This window comes from Leptonotus elevatus, chromosome 20 (genome assembly GCF_054856555.1).
Source record: "Leptonotus elevatus isolate MCC_2025b chromosome 20, RoL_Lele_1.0, whole genome shotgun sequence".
Lineage (NCBI taxonomy): Eukaryota > Metazoa > Chordata > Actinopteri > Syngnathiformes > Syngnathidae > Leptonotus > Leptonotus elevatus.
In genome coordinates, this window is record NC_141258.1 from 5,085,440 (window position 1) to 5,099,507 (window position 14,068).

General features: G+C 38.0%; 2 protein-coding genes and 1 long non-coding RNA gene across 3 annotated transcripts in view; 1 reads left to right on the plus strand and 2 right to left on the minus strand.

The window, feature by feature from the left end:
• The window catches only part of LOC147156552 (zinc finger protein 385D-like), a 34,204-nt gene extending 33,799 nt beyond the window's left edge, over nucleotides 1–405 (minus strand). The window contains exon 1 of the mRNA XM_086065161.1: nucleotides 302–405. Within this exon, the coding sequence (XP_085921287.1) occupies nucleotides 302–344 (43 nt within the window). The 5' untranslated portion in view covers nucleotides 345–405. The remainder of the gene's footprint in view (nucleotides 1–301) is intronic.
• Nucleotides 406–5,257: 4,852 nt separating this feature from the next.
• On the minus strand, nucleotides 5,258–9,732 carry LOC147156553 (ras-related protein Rab-5C-like). The gene is made up of 6 exons (XM_086063958.1): nucleotides 9,595–9,732; nucleotides 8,019–8,308; nucleotides 7,705–7,856; nucleotides 6,476–6,598; nucleotides 6,309–6,402; nucleotides 5,258–6,009 (listed from the first exon to the last, which is right to left on the minus strand). Exons 2-6 carry the CDS (start codon nucleotides 8,191–8,193, stop codon nucleotides 5,873–5,875), a joined length of 681 nt encoding a protein of 226 aa, XP_085920084.1. The 5' UTR covers nucleotides 8,194–8,308; nucleotides 9,595–9,732; the 3' UTR covers nucleotides 5,258–5,872.
• A 999-nt stretch (nucleotides 9,733–10,731) lies between these two features.
• LOC147156554 (uncharacterized) lies at nucleotides 10,732–12,724 on the plus strand. Its single transcript, XR_015091594.1, has 3 exons — nucleotides 10,732–10,830; nucleotides 11,193–11,290; nucleotides 12,555–12,724. It is a non-coding gene; the product is annotated as an uncharacterized LOC147156554 (long non-coding RNA).
• The last annotated feature ends 1,344 nt before the right edge of the window (nucleotides 12,725–14,068 follow it).

Below are 14,068 nucleotides of genomic sequence, written 5' to 3' on the forward strand. Positions count from 1 at the left end.
AAGTGTTTTTAAAAAGGCTAAACTGCAGGCTTATGTAGTAGAGTAAGTTATCTCAGTGGCAATGCGCGTGTAAAAGCTGTTTTATACGTGTTTTAAAAAAAATAGTTCTACATTAATTAATCAAAAAGAAGGTTTTATTGATGAGTTTGTCTGAATCTCAATCCGTCTGTTTTAAGTGACATTAGGGTTAGTTTTGAGACCATTTCAGTGTACAAAGACCAACTAAACCCCCTCTGGAGATATACTTACAAAATAAATATAAACAGTCATAGAGTATAAATGTGGAAAAAGTATCTCCTACCTGCGGGAGGTGGCCCCTCAGCTTCACCGCTGCTGATGTCCATTTCCTGGCTCTCGACCTGACTGAGCCGGAGCTCAGCTGCCTCCTTCTCACTCTCTCACTCTCTCTCTCTTTCTCGCTCGCTATGCCACATCAAATATGGAAGCCACGTCGACGTACGATTCCGCGCTCTCGACGCAGTCCTCACATATAGCTCATACGTTTTCGGGCCGTCATAAGCGGGTTGGTGTGTTGCTGCGATACGTCCGCGCGTCTGCCATATTGGATGTGTCATATCCGTCCTGTAAAGGAGAGCCAATAAATGGACTGAATACATTTGTTTACACAAACGACTACAAACAGATAGGCACCAAAAACAACGTACATGAATTTTAATCTGATTATTACAATTTTTTATTTTGTTTACTGTTAGGTAGACCTTTTCATAATGTTTGTAAACAATACTGTAAGGTGACAGGATAGATTAAGTTGGCAGAAAAATGATTAACTACCACTTACTACCACTCGTAAATCAAAATCTTGCCAGAAAAAACAGATATACTCCCATTTTTTCCCAATTTCCTTGAGAAAAAAAAAGTAAATTAATCCATCTTAACCTGTGGATGAGGTGACTAAATCGAGTGGATGTCACACAAAATTGTACAGAGATAGACTACTACTAAAGACTACCTGTAAACGAAGTAACCACTTCTAAATGGACAGAGCATAACCTTTTATCTAAATTACATGACGAAATCATATCAAATGTGATTAAAATAAATCATACTCACCAGAGATGCTGATTATTAAGTATTACTATAATATGTGCAGCTCGAAGTTGAGTGGAACAAGTTTTTTTTTTTTTACTCATCAACCAATCAGTTGAGGGAAGAATGCTGATGTCATCAAGGGCCAGCGCTGTGGCCCTGTGAGGATGGTTTTGAAATTTGATTGGTTACCAAAACAATTGGACTGCTTATCGTATTTTTGAAGGCTCTGGGCAGATTAGAATGGCCTGGTAACACAGAGGCTGAAATCTGATAGGACAAAAAAAAAAAACACCTACATAGTTGTACTGGAAGCAGTGGAGTCAATAGAAACACTACAAAATGAAAAGAACAGTGTTAGAAATCAATTAATATAGTTTAATGGAACAAACTGATCCTATACCCCCCATTGACAGGTATGTTAACTGCCCTCCAACAATGCTATTACAGCTCTAACTTACGATCAATTAGTTGTGCGGCCAAAAGCAAAAGTCGTGCGATGCCGACACGTCAAATCCTCCCCAGCTGTCGCTTCTATTGTCTGCCGTGGGAATGCCTGTCACCAGTCATCCTGGGCCGATCCCACCCACTTGAACCCCCCCCCCCCCCCCCCCCCCCCTCATCTCCTTCTATTAACATTGCTGGGCTGCGTTCAAAAAGCGCATGCCTGGAGATTAATTTCAGGAGTTAACCTGCTTCGGTGTGTCGCGGCTCAGCTGTCAGCCGTTTGGTGAAGGGTGAACAGTGGAAACATACTTGGAGTTTGAGTTATGTCCTTCTTAGTGAAGTCAGCACATAACCCCGGCGTAAGGCAGCTCACCCTAAAAATAAAAACAAACATGTGCAGGCGTACAAGCGCAGACAAGGGTCTCTGTTTGGATATATATATATATTTAAAAAAAAAAACTATTAGAATGCTAAAACCATACTTGTTTTGAGGTACACCAAAAACACAATTGGTCCATTTCAAGAAAGGCCAATCAGCACGTGCTTAGCATTGAATTTAGCAGCAGCACTTGGCGCCAACATTAGCATAAGTGCTCTTATTAAAGTACATTTTTGTTCTTCATGTTCCGCACGAGTGGCAGGCCCACGACACATTTCAATTAAGCCTGTCACTGTAGCAACGGTTGCCTCCACTCTAAGAGACATCCTGCATGGTGCTCGGAAAAATCAACGCCGCACCTCGAATGAATGCCTCCAATTTCCCCTTTGGATAAAAAAAAAAAAATACACATTTACAATTTTCTATGGCAGTGGTTGTGAAACTTTTTATATCAAGTACCTAAAAAACGACTTGACATCATTTATATGCAGCGTGGTGAGGCTAAGTGATCACCAAAAGACAGGTTTTATTGCAAAAAAGTACGTATATTCAATATTAATGAAAGCCATTGCAACATTATGCACAGTTTGAACTTAAACATTGCTGTTAAATATAGGAACATTAAAAAAAAAAAAAAATGATTAAATTAAAATGTATTGCGCATAAGTTATCTTAAAATTGCTTCTGTACTCTAGTAAAGGCCTTACCTCGAAATAATAATTGAATGACCCTCCTAAGGCCACTATTTCAGGAATTATGGTAACAATAAAAACACCTTACCTTTATAATTTATTTGAGGAAAATATATAGAAAGATAGGCACAATTATCTTAAAATTGCTTCTATACACAATTAAAGGCCTTACCTCTAAATAAAATAATTAAATGACCCTCCTAAGGCCGTTAGTTGAGGAAATATGGCAATAACAAAACAAAAAAAAACCTTACCTTTATAATTTATTTGAGAAACATATACACAATTATCTAAAAAAATGCTTATATACTCTGATAAAGGCCTTACATCTAAATTTTACAATTAAATGATCCTCCTATGGCCACTATTTGATCAAATTTGGTAACACCAAAAAATAAACACCTTACCCCAAACTGCACTACATATTTAAAATATCAATTTAATTAAGAATACTAACAACACATATTTGCAATAAATATAATTAGAAAATCTATAATATTATTCTTAGTCATTTGAAAATGTGTACTTGTAAAGGCAGCCAACAAATAAAGGCCTTACCCCTAATAGATGACTGGTATTCTCTGCAGTACGTTGCAGTACACTGTATAAATGCACTTTCAGCTTCAACCTAAAATGTGCTATAAACCTGTGAGGTGTGAAGTGACCTTTGACCTTCCCTAAACTTTTGAATGCCCATTTTTTGTACTTTATTCCACGACATTCTGTGACTCTTCCAGTCTCTTTGTTGCTCAGAGTGAGGGTTCAATTGAGCATAGGAAAAAAATATTCTATTATATAAATAATGTCATATTGGTGGTAGATTAAATAAATGCCACGGGATGCTAGTTAGCTAGCAAAATGTCCATGTGATCATTTGTGTTTCTTGTGCATTTCAACATTGCACGTGACCCATTTTTGACTCACGCAGGCTATTTGCTGGCAACACTGCGCGATCTTTCATTATAGATAAGAGACAATTATTGTAGCACGTCGCTGATGGGATTGTTATCTGCGCACACCTCAGAGCGAGGCACGCAGCGTGCAATCCAAAACTGCGCCGGCATGCCCTTGCTAGTCGCTGACAATTCTTCCAAGCCCCCAAAAGATAAACAGAATACTTTCGGAGTTGCGTTTCTCTATTTTGCCATTTAAATGCATTTTACTACACAGGGGGCTAATTCTGAAAAAGCCTTGTTGTTATGACAACCATTACGGCCACTTTTCCTCTTTCATTTGTTGTGAAGATTGGACACAAACAACAATTATCACCGGCGGAGGACAGAAAGGGCTAAAAGGCGCGCGAGGGGTTTCTTCCGCCGCTGCCATTCACACAGGCCAAGCATGAAATGAGTTCCTCTCCATGACACGTGGTGATTGACAGCTCCACAAATGAGAAATTATTTACTGTGAACAGAGCGGGCCGCCTGCTCTTTGGCAGCGATGCTGCATATCTTGGAGGCGAGTGGAAGGTCTGATGATGATGATGCATCATCACAACCACTGCAGCACAAGGGATGGGGAGGGGGTGTGGGGGGGGGGGGGGGTGACAGAGCCATTATGATTCCCATGGAGACATGACTTGATTTTGGTGATGGATGTGTCATACGTTGGACATCTGAAGCATTTCTAGACATTTTATGAAACTGGCAAACACAAAGAGTATTGGGACGACAAGTTGGTACTTCATTTTGCAGCTATTACGCACATAAAAATGGACGTTGGCATCTAAGAACTGCCAGTCAAACAACAATTGCATATTTGCAGGGGCAAAGATGGAAGGGGAAAAAGATACTCATCAAATAACGTAATTAACTTGACTAAATCGTTCTAACATAACATTTTTATTACAATCATTTAAAAATGGCAATGTTTGAAAAAACAAAGCTCAGGTTAATTCAACACAAACAAAATATATGTTTCTGACAAATGCATGGTTAGTTAATCTAAGCAATATTTTCAATATTTTTTCCTTTGGTTTAATTAAATATTGCAAATTTAAATACAAGATGTTCACTTTCATTTTTAAAATCAAATAAAAAAAATTACATTTTAAATTTCACTTAGAGCATATTTCTGTTATTGGCCTAAATTTTACATTCAATTTGAATAAAAAGCAACATTTTGTTTTGACACAGTCCATCTTCAAAGGAAAAAAAACATTGCTCGGTTTGTTTTACACTCATTTTCCTGGGACAAATGTATTTTTTCAGTACTTAATGTAAGCAATATTTGACTAATATGTATTATTTCTAGTCTGTACTACACAACCTACTGGATTCCAGTGAGATGCTGCCATCTAGTGGTCAAAGACGCTCTGTACTACATTTCCCCACCCCAGATTCATATTTCTCTTATTTTATTTTTGGGGGGCAAAATATCTTTGTCAAGTTGAATTCCTTTAATAGCTTTCATCCTAAAGTCTACACATCCATGTTCAAATTCCTGTTGTAATTCCCACCATTAATGTAACCCGCAACATAACTCAATTGAAAAAAAAAATATTATTTTTTTTTAAGTAAAAATATATTGGTGGCACTATTAGTTAAAAAGCCAATGTAAAAAAAATATATATATATTGCCCCTGTTTCCCCCCCCCCCCCCCCATCACAAAATCCTTGCATTTAACAGGGGTGTGTAAACTTTTTATACCCACTTGTGACTTATCGAAATAAAAATCACAAACTATAATAAATCGTCTTGCATGAGCTTTATTATATTTCATGTGTACACCTTATTTCCACCATTCTCATTAAAACCAATGACGATGACGTCAACCTTCCTTTAGACTACCACTCGTGGAAAACAAATCTCTATTTTCTGGTGATTGCTGAAAAGGGAAGTCAATGAAAGCTACTACACACGGTATGTATACAGTATATAATATATATAGTATTCATGTGTGTATATAAATATATATACTGTGTTTTTATATACACATAAACATACATAATATACACACAATGTACCCACGCAAAAATGGGAAGAGAAAAAAAAATCACCCACCCCAAAATAAAAAAAAATTGAAGACAGTTTGGAAACAGGAAGTGATGAAGATGATGAGGGAGGTAGATAGATGGAAGAAAACCAGTCAGAAGGGATCATCCCACTTAGCTTGTGATTCTTGTCTTTAAAAAGAAAAAAAAAAGAAAAGGATCCAGATAATCTCATTTAAATTTCAGTTTTAGAGCAAACAAGGAGGAGGCGGAAGAGGAGGAGCAGGGGGAGGAGAAGGAGGAGGGGGGAGGCGAAGGGGCTCTGCCTGTCCTCCAGTGTTTCTTTTCTTAAGTGCGGTCCTCAACGAAGGCTTCTAGTTGCCGCCGATGGCGCCGCTACAGCATCGGCTGCTGCGGCTCTGAGAGGCGGTGTCGTGCAGATTCACTCCCGTGCCGGGCCGGCCCGCTTGCCCGGCGCCCGCCTGAGGGTCGTTCTTTGGTAGCTTGTTGGCTGACCGGATAAAAACGGGACGCAGTTTACAGGAAGCAACAAAAATAGTCATTTTCCATAAGAAATGTGACAACTTTTTTGGTGGAACTAAAAATGTTCACTGCTATTTCCGAAGCAGACTTACCAACAAAAAGCAGCACAGTGGATTAGACAAAGTGTTGATGTTTTATGTTTTAAGTGCTTTGCCGCCATCTTGTGGCATTTATACATATTTTCAAACTTCTTTTCCAGTCTGGGGTTAACTGGAAATTATTTTTTTAGAAATACTTCATACTTTACATAAATAAATAAAGACTTACCAATTGCCACAAAAATATCATTGACATAGAGGCCGGTCTTGGCTGATGTTTCCATGAAGAGGAGCCCGTTTTCTTCAGCGTATTCTTGCGCGTCCTGAAGACAAAATGTTTTTGGCGTCAATTGAAGGCAAAGATGTTTCTTTTGTTCGTACAACTCCTCTTCATACCTGTTGCTCCACCGCTCTCTTGTCGGCGATGTCGGCCTTGTTGCCGGCCAGAGCGATCACGATGTTGGGGTTGGCTTGTCTCTGCAACTCCTTCACCCAGTTTTTGGCGCGCGCGAACGTGTCCTGAGGGCCAACAAGCTTTACTTGCACGGCTGTCACTCGTACCCGACTAAATGCAATATTCAGCTGTGCTTCTCGGGATATGAGCAGTTTTTTTCTTGATTTGTGAGCAGGTTCGAAAATTCAGGGCAGTTCATAACTCAATTTATAATTTTAGAAAATTAACTCATATGGATTTTTGTAAGGCTCATTATTTGACAGAAAAAAATTCCAATAGCCGATTAAACAACCGATCAATTTTTAAAAAACATATACATGAATCCAAAAAAAAATAAATATTTTTTTGGTCCCTAACAGTTAATTAATGGGTTAATGTAAATTATAGGCAGAATGTCTTTGGCAACTTTACAAAAATAAAAATCTGCCAAATTTTGCAATTATTTGCGGAGTGTTAGAATGTCATAATTACGTTATTATTATTTTTTTTAATGTATAAATAAACATCAGCAAAAATATTTGACTAGCCAATTAATCAGTCATGCTCTAAAATTAACAAATTCATTAATGACTCCCAGCCCTTTTTCACTTGACTTTGTTCTATTGCTATAAAAACATGGAACATACCAAAAGAAAGATTAGAGTCTCTTCTTTCATCAGGAAAAAAAAAGTATATTTGTATCTGTTTCTGTTTTGCAGCAATTAGCATTAGAATAAAGATAAGTTTCCTCATTATTTACAAACCTGTTGAAAGCACTGGGGGAAAGAGCTTTTTTGCAACATGGCCCTGGCTGATCTCTTATACTCTGCTGCCACCTGCAGGCCGTTTTTTGTAATAACTACCAATGCTTTAAGCCACCTCTTTATGTCGGAAGCTGCATCAAAGCCTTCTGTATGCTCTTGTATTAAAACAAACAAACGTGTGAGTAAATATGTTCTTGGGAGTGAAGACAAAGTATTAAAAAATGTGTTTACACGTTTTTTTGGGTTTGAATGAATGAATTACATGAATCCATTCCTGCCCTCAAAAACGACCACAATATTTGATTCATTACGCGTAGTTGTGAGCGTGTGCAAGTTTAACTCACAGTGTTGAATTATCTCTGTCTTCCAATGACATATATTTGGACAAAGAGCATGGAAACATTTAGGCGCCAAAAAGTGCGTCTCACCGTGTTGGTGATGTCGTAGACCACGATGGCGGCCTGAGCGCCTCGGTAGTACATGGGCGCCAGGCTGTGGTAGCGCTCCTGGCCTGCCGTGTCCCAGATCTCGAATTTGACCGTGACGTCGTCCAGGTTGACCGTCTGAGTCAGGAAGGCCGCTAAGAAGATAAAAAGTACACACGTCACTACATCATTTCATATAATAACTATGAAAAAAATATATATTTGAGTGATTTTTTTCCCTTCTATTTACAGTAGTCACATAGATAGCAAACATTACAACCCTGACCAGGTTAGACAAAAGCAACTTGTGATCTTACCTCCAATGGTGCTCTCCTGGAATTCGTGGAACTGGCCTTTGACAAATCGCAGCACCAGACTGGACTTGCCCACCGCCGACTCCCCCAGCAGCACCAGCTTGAACTGGAAGCTCTTGTTGGCCGCCGCGCCGTTGGGCCTGCTCGCGCCGCTGCTGCCGCCGCCGCGTCCCGCCATTGACACAGATGGATGAGGCTGTTTACGGATGGGGCGGGCCCGGGCTGGAATGAAACCAGACTGGCGACTCAGGCACTGGCGGTGAGCGACGTTGACGATCAGACTCCAGAAGCTGCTGCATGTTTCGCACGCAGGAGGGAAGAAAAAAAAAAATCAGATTTCCTCATATTCAAACTTGAGTTAATTTGTGACTGTCTATACCTTTTAATTTCTCCCTACAATTACCATTAAAACTTGTTTTTAAACATTTGATTCATCAATTAATCAACAAAATTAATCATCAAGTTATATTTGATGAGGAAAAAAGAGGATTTATCTTTAGCAAACCATCGATGGGTGTTTTGCATTGTGTGTTAGCATTAAGCTAGCAGACTTTCGTACGACAAAAGTATGATCTGCTTTTTCAAAGTTTCGTTTTAAAGTAAACTTCGACGAGGAGTGGCAATAAACAGCTTGAAGCTTATTTTGTCAATAATTCTTCGTTATTTGCCAAACTGCTGCTTGTTGAGAAGTTAGTGATCATAAGTTAATTTTTTTGCTCAAGACAAGAGAATTGTGTCAAATATTCCATTCTAAATTTGACATGTAAAAAATATTAACATTTCCAAAAAATGCGCAGAACAATTATTCAATGATGTAAATTTACATCTAGTTGCCAGTTAGTGATCCTTCCACTGTCAGTATCACGTGACAGTGGAACGCAATTTGATCGGCTGGATTTTGGATAAACATGAGAATCCAGTTCGATTGCTTCTCCCTGGTTACCTGGATGTTGACCAAAAAGGAAACATTCGTATTATTTTAATTTTAAGATTTTTATTTTATTTTTTACTTATTTGTGTTTTAGATGTAAAATTAAATTGTTTGACTACGTTGACATTTTTAACATTGTTTTTTTTTTGTGTGTTTTTTTTTTTTTGGGGGGGGGGTGATTTGTTTTACGTAAAATGTCTTTGACATGTTCAGGTTTTTTCACGTCGAAGTTTGTTGATTTTTTTGATGAATTCTTTACGTGTCAAAGTTTTACTTTGATGCAAAAAAAAATATATCCTGTATTCCAAATTCCAGCTCAAATGGCACGAACGCTCTATCGAAGGCCAAGCCTGGTTTTCCACAGAGTTGTTTAGTCTGCCAATTTATTTCCTCAATCATTTAGGAAACGACGCCTCCTCTATTTTCGCCTAAAAATGGCATTCCAGTCATAAATAAATACAAACATGGCCAGATAAAGGCATTTACACAGCAAACCTGTCTGGTATTTATCTTGTGATCAGTCGAGGAGGTGTCTAAACAATACTGTCAATTAGCCGCGAGGCTAAATCCTGTTAGCAGCTCTACTACCTGTCGTCTAACACCAAAAGTATACCCGAAATAAAACTATCACCGCGCCAAAGTTCTTACCAGTAACGAAAGCTCAGTCAAAAATCAGCAACGACCATGTCAGTCTTCCGTGGCAAGAGTTTTAATCCTTTTCTTGGAGCCAAGTGTTGACAGGCACAACAATAATGTTGCACTTCCGCCTTGTGTAACTTCTTCCTCTGGATCGGCTAAGTTTGCCCAGACTGTGCGCCCCTTGTACGCTACTGCCCCAAACTGGTGAGTTTGGTCATTACAAATATTTAATGTTATTCTGTTGATAAAAAATTTAGCATCCAGTGTTTGTAATTATTAAATGGAATATTAAATAACGTAAAACAATACTAATATATATACAAATTCTTAAAATTAAATGGAGCTAAATTTAATACCTCAATTCCCTCCTCAACTATTTCCCATCAAACGATTGCATAGTAAAGTAAAGAAGAAATTGTATTTTTTTTTATTCCAACGTATTAAATCTATTGCCAAATAAATACATAGATAAACATATTTGTCTTATGTATTACCATAACCGGTTTAATTTCCATAAAATAAAGCCCTTTATCCTAAGTATCACTTTTTATTAAATTTATGTATTTTTTCATTTTTTTCTTTTATTTAGTTTTTTTTTCAGTTAATACACGATAATAGGTTTGTGCAAAAATAAATAAATAATAATAGCCACTTATCTGTAAGCTTCTTATTTTTGCCACCAGGTGGCAATACTTGGCAGGAAAATACTTCAATCCACTTTCTGTAGTATAAACATACAAATTAAATACTATAACAGCTACAGTTTACTGAAATTTCTGAATACAAATCGGGCACAGAATCGTGATTTCTGGTCCAAGAGGCCTGTGAAAACTTCCACATCATAAATTAAAATTGTTTGCATATTTTTTTGGACGTACGTGGACTGCTTTTATGCTCACAAATATTTTTAAGCATCTTTTCACGTAATGCATTGACTGACTTGAATCTGGCCCAGTTAAATTTGCACGACTAGGTGTTAAACATTCGTTGTTAAAATGACAATCGAATTAGACGCTACGTGGGGCTTTGACCTCTTCGTAGCGATCAGGCTAGCAAAGACTTAGTACGGGTGGGGGTGGGGCTGCGAATATTAATAAAGTTCACCTCGGGGAGGGGGGGGGGGGGGGCTTTGATTTTTGGAGCCACCAGGCTGGATGCATGCGGAGGCCGAGCTTCTGAAATGCCACTGGAGCACTAGTGGGAGGGTGACGGAACAACAGAGCAAAGATCACGTTGGATCCGGAGGTGAATATCACTCCGTGGGTCTCCGTTTGCACGACAGCATCACAGCAATCCTTTTATTCATCGTGAAACGACCAAAACTTGCATAAGGCTTCATTCAAGGCTTCATATGCAAACACCGTTTTTTTTAATAACCAGTTTCCACATAACATGTGTGTCATATTAAGCGTTGAGCGTAAAAATATGTGATTACGTTTTATATCTTGGGCATGTACTTCAGGGTCAGTCAGAGCTTGTTATTATGATCGCGCTGCTTATTTCTTCACACAATCCTCTATTATGGTCCAATTAAAAGCACATTTTGAAAGCTCATTAATGTAAAGAGAGACCTTTGACCTCCACTTGCTTCTTGTTGGTTTTTTTAGGTTCCAGTTGCTGAAGTGTTGAGTTGCTTTGTGCTGCTAAGTGTCACCTTCGAGTCCAGCCAGGCGTTTGGCAGAGAAGGCGCTCAGAATTACAATCAGTACGTCTCCTCTATAAGCGTGTGCTTCGTATGTTTTAAGACCTGCATTATATGTCTTTGTGTTAGTAGTGCGTGCTCGTGGCGTGACGACATCGAAGGCACGCAATTCTAAATTTGGTTAAAAGGGACGTCAAGTCAAATATATATTTTTTGACAATAATATGTTCTGTGCAGCTCCACTAGTTTAAACATGACATTCTGATTAAGATTACATTTTTTGGGAATATAAATTATTATGAAGCAAAATCATCCATCTCAGGGGTCGGCCATTTTGCCACTTGCTGTCGACTGAAGATGATGTGAATGTTGCTCAGGTTCTCAGGTAACAAACGAATCACAGCGCAGCTTCACAAAACAGGTGAGCTGTGATTGGTCGTTGCCTGAGCCCTGAGCAACATTGATGCTATCTTTAGTCGACAGCAAGTGGCAAAATGGCCGCCTTCTAAGATGGATAACAATGGCTGGATTTTGCTTCATAACTCTTGTCATCTTTAGAATAACATATTATTGTCAAGAAATGTTTAAGGTTGACTTACACTTGAAGTATTACAAAAAAAAGGGTTTCAACAATTACCGGTTTGACGGTTTACCGTAGTTTTTAAAAGTCAATGTTTCAATAATCGCTAACACTGCCTGCCACCAGTTACGATCTCGTCTTTTCTTTTTTTAAGGGAGACTCCCAAAGTTGTGCACATTATGATTGGCAGCTAGCAGAGTTGCGTAAACAGCCGCCATTTTGAATTCAATTGCAATTGAACAGATGCCTCTCTAATTAGTGTGTTTTGTTCTAAAACAGGAAAAAAATTGGTACCAGTGTGTACTAGTAAGCCCCAAAGACAACATAAGTAGCACATAGGTCTGTTCTAAAAATAACAAAAATGTAAACATTTAATTAATTATTTGATTAATCAGACTATTTAATTTCATACTTACCTAGTCTTAACGTTGCACACGTTTCTTTCTATATTTTGTGTAAAAATAAAGTAGATTGTTATTTAAAAACATTTTTTTAAAGATCATTTTAGTGCTGTTATTTTGATACCGTGATACAGTCATATTTTTGCGCACTATTATGACACTGTGAGATTCTAATATTGGCCCATACCTAATTTCAACTAACACTTAAATCTGCGTGTCTGAAATGTTTGTAAATCCACGATATAGCGTGGGAACACTGTAGAAAGACTTTAATTCCACTGCCGCTGTGCATGTTTAAGCTCAGACATCTGTTTTGTTTTTCCCCATCTTTCTTTTTGAACTGCAGTCCAAGCACACGGAACACGTCGCCAAAGTGGACACGGGATTACAAAAGCAGGTGTTGGAAGGGGAGGCAAGCGGGAGGAGGAAAGCGTGGGCGACTGTGTGGAGTCAAAGTGACACTGTTACTGCAGCAACCTGCTGTCCAAATGGGCGCATGTGTCCAGGTGTGCGTGTGATTAACTCATTCACTGCCATAAGTTCATGAAAGAAAAGATGATTAAAAATTTGCGGCGACAGGCGATTGCAATTTTTAATTGTAATTAATTGCATGACTTCACTAGTTATTTATTTATTTTTTAAAGAAATTATAAAAAAAAAAGAAAAAAGATTATTAAAAATTAGGGGCGACAGGTGATGATTTTTTTAAAAATTGTAATTAATCGCATGACTTCCCTAGTTATGTATTTATTTTTTAAAGAAATTATAAAAAAGAAAAGAAAAAAAGATTATTAAAAATTAGGGGCGACAGGTGATGATTTTTTTTAAAATTATAATTAATCGCCTGACTTCACTAGTTAACTCACGATTAATCACACATTTTTATATCTGTTCTAAATGTACAATAAAAATGTTTTTCTAGGTTTTCACACTCTTGTTAACAAAAGTGGAAAAAAAAAGTTAAACTAATAGAAATAGTTCAAATTAATTTTTGACGTTTATAGCCGTCAATAGCAGTGAATGAATTAAAAAAAAGAAAAGATTATTAAAAATTCGGGGCATCAGGCGATTACAATTTGTAATCGTAATTAATCGCATGACTTCACTAGTTAACTCACGATTAATCACACATTTTTATATCTGTTCTAAATGTACAATAAAAAAATGTTTCTAGGTTTTCATACTCTTGTTAACAAAAGTGGAAAAAAATGTTAAACAGAAATAGTTCAAATGAATTTTTTACGTTTATAGCCGTCAATGGCAGTGAATGAGTTAATAAGTAAACAGATAGTTCTGTCCCTTTCAGTGGGGGCATCCAGTAAAAAAAACACACACACACACACAAAACATTGAGTGGTACCGAGTTTCACACGGTTGCCAAGGCGACGGGAGAGCAACTGCCGTGATTAAACGCGCCGGCCTCCAACCTCCTCTTCTGATCACCGATGCCCCCGCTTGCACTGATTGAGTTCAAAATATTCCGAAGCATAAAAAGTTTGTTCCCCCAATTCAAACACATCAATCCGTTCTTCATCCATGTTTGAACCCGTGTGTCAAAGTCGTCGCTTTCAAGGTTGTAACACGCCTTCTCCTTCAGCCATAAATGCATGTGTCAGCGTACATTTTGGTGAGACAAGACAAAGGACGTCGGTCCTGGTTGAACATCCGAATTCATTAGTGACATTGGCAGCCGTCCAGTCCAACACACCCAAGTCGGCTTTTGATGTATTGTGCATTTTCGCTTATTAAATATGATTAAAACACTCTCTTTGAAGAGCAAAGCTGTCATTATATTTCTCTCTTTTTTTCCCCCTCCCAATTATCTCAAACAGTCACTGGAAAGGAAAGGCGGCCTTGCTA

Excerpts from the sequence above, each read along its gene's own strand:
- LOC147156553 (XM_086063958.1), bottom strand. The coding sequence starts at position 8,193 with ATGGCGGGACGCGGCGGCGGCAGCAGCGGCGCGAGCAGGCCCAACGGC. Across the intron at positions 7,857-8,018 it reads CCAGGAGAGCACCATTGGAG|CGGCCTTCCTGACTCAGACG; the intron begins GTAAGATCACAA and ends TTATCTTCTTAG. Across the intron at positions 6,403-6,475 it reads AGAGAGCGGTGGAGCAACAG|GACGCGCAAGAATACGCTGA; the intron begins GTATGAAGAGGA and ends TTTTGTCTTCAG.